Raw genomic sequence first — 3,707 nt, forward strand, 5'->3', positions numbered from 1 at the left:
GTCAGGCTTGAATGGGAAAAGACCCCCTCTGCCTCAGTCCCTCTGCCCAGGGGAGGAGATGAGGCCTTGCTTCACTAGGTGGGAAGAGGCCCTGGTTTCTTGGAAGGCTCTCCTTCAAGTCCCTGCACACCAGGGGAAGGGGCCCAGGGAATTGGCTGGAACAGAGCCAGGATAGGGGGCTCTCTCAGGCAGCTGGCTGGGAGCCCAGGTTGGGGGGCAGGGGAAAGGGAGTCTGCTAGGCACCCCATTTGGCATTGATGCCTCTTGCAAGCCTTATCTGCCCACCTGTTTTGTTTCTCTGCGCACACACCCCCATACACCTTTCTAAGGCTGATTCTTGAACCCAAGCCATTCCCTCGGATGACAGTATTTCAGACTCCTGGGTCCCCTCTTCCCAGCTGCTCTATCCAGCTGCTTCTGGCCTGGGTAGGGTGGGGAGTAGCCAGGCCCTTCTAGCTTCTCAGAATTCCTTCTGGGTGGTGGTGGAGGGGGGAAACTGCCAGTCCGGTGGAGAGCTAGAGAAGGAGTGGATCTATTGCATGTGCCCACCCTGCAGGGTTGGGCTCTAGCTGGGGAGGGGAGAGGGAGGTGGGCTTGGGTGAACAGCTGGATGGGATGCCAGGGGCAGGCGTGGCACTAGCCCTGGAGTTGGAGGCTGAGATAAGACACCTGTCACTGCTGCATGTCAGACTCTGGTCCCTTCCCAAGGCACTGTGGCCTGCTGGCCTCCCCACACCCTGCCCTGTCCGCTCCAGTCTTCCTTCTGGGCCTAGACTCCCCTAGGTCTGTGTTCAGCACCTGGGCCGCTCCCTGCCTGTCTCCTGGGACCCTCATAGAGGCCTCCGTTCCTTCCTACACCATTATCAGCAGCAAGGTAGGGGTGCGGCCTGTCCTCGAGAGAGGAGCTGTGTTAAGTAGGAAGGGGTAGGTGATACCATGGGTCAGAGAGGCCGCCTGGGAAATCCATGGGAACAGCTCCCAACCTGGTTCTGCCCTCACCACCTCATACAGCTCAGAACACCTGCGGGCCTAGCCTGACTGGATATCGTGGGGCTGGAGCAGAGGCTGCTCCAGCAAGCAGAAGACTTGGGCTCCCCTTCCCAGCCCCTCCACACCAGTTTCCCTTGGGCCTGGGTCAGCCCCCCACCCCCACGGGTCTCCTTCCCCTCGCCAGGGCCCCAGCTCCCTGCCTGATCCCCTGGGAGGAATGAGGACATTGCCATGGTGACTGACTGTAGCTGACCAGCTTGGGGGGGTCTGGTATGGGAGGGGGAGGGTCAGGAGGTACTTGTTTGAGCTTGGGGGTTGGGGTGATTCCCTAAATCTGAAGGGAAACAGTCTTGTGCAAAGGACTCTGGGAAGAGGATGGATGGCTGACTCCCTAGGGTCTCTTCCTTAGTTTTCTTCTCTGAGAACCCAGATTCTGACTTAGCCTCCATCCTCCCGCCCAAACTGCCAAATCTTGCCCTCTCTCCCCACCTTCAGGCTCTGGTTCTCCCTAACTCCCCCTTTCTCTGCCTTCTCTCCTGACAGGGCTCTTGTAGGGCCCAGTGGTTAAGAATTGATGTGCAAGAGGTATACTCCCAGGTGCGAACCCCACTTCTGCCATTTAGCTGGAGTCCAGGGGGAGCCCTACCTTACTCATCTGTAAAATGGGCTGGGAATATATTTTACGCCATTGACTGTAAGATGCAGCATTATTTCACATACTGGCCAGGAAGGAAAACGTGCTGCCGGTTGTCATTATGACATCATCAGTCGTAGGCACAGGCTGAGTTTGGAAATGTTAAGACGTGAAAAAGCACCTGTGTTAGACTCGGTGCCCTGTGGTTACAGCACCACCTCCCTCCCAGGCTGACGAGAGCAAGGAGCGCTCTTACTGTAATACGCTCTCCCTCAGCACAAAGCCTCAGCCAGCTGGCAGCCCCTCCTCTGACCTCCGGGCTCCCCCACCTCTCCCTTCCCTACCTCCTCATTTGCCTCCCCATCTTGTCCGCAGAGCTCCTGATCAAGGTGCAGGTGTATGTGAGCGGGGAACTGGTGCCCCTGGCCCGGGCCTCAGTGGATGTGTTTGGGAACCGGACCCTGCTGGCCACAGGCACCACAGACTCCGAAGGTGTGGCCACATTGCCCCTCAGTTACCGCTTGGGCACCTGGGTGCTGGTCACTGCTGCCCGCCCTGGCTTCCTCACCAACTCCGTGCCCTGGCGTGTTGACAAGCTACCCTGTGAGTGCAGGGGCAGGTGGAGGGGGGGGTGGGCGGCAGCTGACCCTCCATCCCAAAATAGTCCCAGGGGTGGGGGGTGGAGGAGGCAGGCCTTCCAGCAGCTGCTGCCTGGGCTGGGGTCCGCAGAGGGGGCTAAGGAAGGAGGAGGCACTGGAGGGGATTCAGATGGAGGGGTGCCTGTCGGTGCCCGATGGGAGATGGCTTTTCCGGAGCTCACTGGCCACCCTCCTGCAGTGTATGCATCTGTCAGCCTCTACCTGCTCCCCGAGCGGCCTGCCACCCTCATCCTCTATGAGGACCTTGTGCACATCCTCCTGGGCTCTCCTGGTAAGGCTCCCCCTCCCCCTCCCCACACCAACTCCTCCTCCTCTCTGACCTGGGCGTAAAGGCCTCTGCTCTTCACATACTGTCTGGGTGCCCTCAGGCAAGTCACATAACCTCTCTGAGCCATAATGTGTTCATTTTAAACTATAGAAGGATAGTAAAGACATCATCAAATTGAGGTGAAGATTAAATAGCAAGCATGCAAAAAACAGCAGAGAAGGTGTTCAATAAATGTTTGTAGTTATCAGGGCTTCTCGTGGTTTCTATTGCCCCTCAGCCCCTGCCTCCCTGCTGCCTTCTTTAGTAGATCTCAGTATTTGTTGAGCACCTGCTGGGTGCCTGGCTGTTAGAAGGCCCGGCAAATGTCCTTCCACAGGCATCGAACACCTGTCAGGCGTGAAGCCTGAAGCAGTCCCATGGTGGTCCTCACCTACCCACAGGCTTTCAGTCTCACTCAGCTCACACTCCTGGTCCTGCGCTGGGCCAGGCACCATAGCTGGTGCTGGGGAGCAACAACAAGGAAGAGCAGACCACTGCCCACCTCGTGGCCTTCACAGACACGTAGGGAGGCAGACAGATCACTGCCAGCCTTGAAATGGTTACAGGGCCGTGGAAAGGGGGCAGCTGTGTGCAGTGCTAAGACACCCCTAACCTGCGAGTGCAGCCAGCCAGGCGAGAGGGCTTGGTGAAGAGAGCAGTAGCACTGTGTGGACTCGGGAGCTGAAAGGGGGAACCCAGGCCCCTATTCTCCAGAAACAGGGGCCGAAGGGAACTGAGAAGGTGCAAAGAACCCTCTGGTTGGGCTGCGCAGGGCTCACCAGGCAGTAGATGCCATCTGGCTAGTACTAGGGTGCCACAGTGGGGTTTAGAGAGGAAGGAAGCTCATCCCCAGTTTATATTCTCCGTGGAGTTGGTCGCCGGATGACTCGTTTGCTTTTCCTTACTCTGATCCTGAGCTGGAGGCCTCTAAATGCCCCTTGAAGGTTCCTAACAGGCCAAATGGACCCTGTGTTGCCCTCCAGCATAGAGAGCCCTCCCCCTGCTGTCAGTATAAAGCTCAGGTCCCTTCACAGAGCTGGCAGCGCCCTCCAGGGGCCGCCTTCTACTCCAGTCACCACCTTGCACTTCCCTGAACAGAGCAGTCTGCTGCCTCGTG

The 3,707-nt window shown here is 58.1% G+C and overlaps 1 protein-coding gene across 1 annotated transcript in view; it reads left to right on the forward strand.

Annotated features, from left to right (window-relative positions):
* Positions 1-1,999: 1,999 nt before the first annotated feature.
* Positions 2,000-3,707, forward strand: part of FAM171A2 (family with sequence similarity 171 member A2) — a gene marked incomplete at both ends in the record, with an annotated part of 7,140 nt that continues 5,432 nt past the window's right edge. Inside the window, 2 exon segments of the mRNA XM_014583777.2 lie at positions 2,000-2,227; positions 2,462-2,554. Of these exon segments, the coding sequence (XP_014439263.2) occupies positions 2,000-2,227; positions 2,462-2,554 (321 nt within the window).

This window comes from Tupaia chinensis, unplaced genomic scaffold, assembly GCF_000334495.1.
Source record: "Tupaia chinensis unplaced genomic scaffold, TupChi_1.0 Scaffold144741_1, whole genome shotgun sequence".
NCBI classification, from domain to species: Eukaryota; Metazoa; Chordata; class Mammalia; order Scandentia; family Tupaiidae; genus Tupaia; species Tupaia belangeri.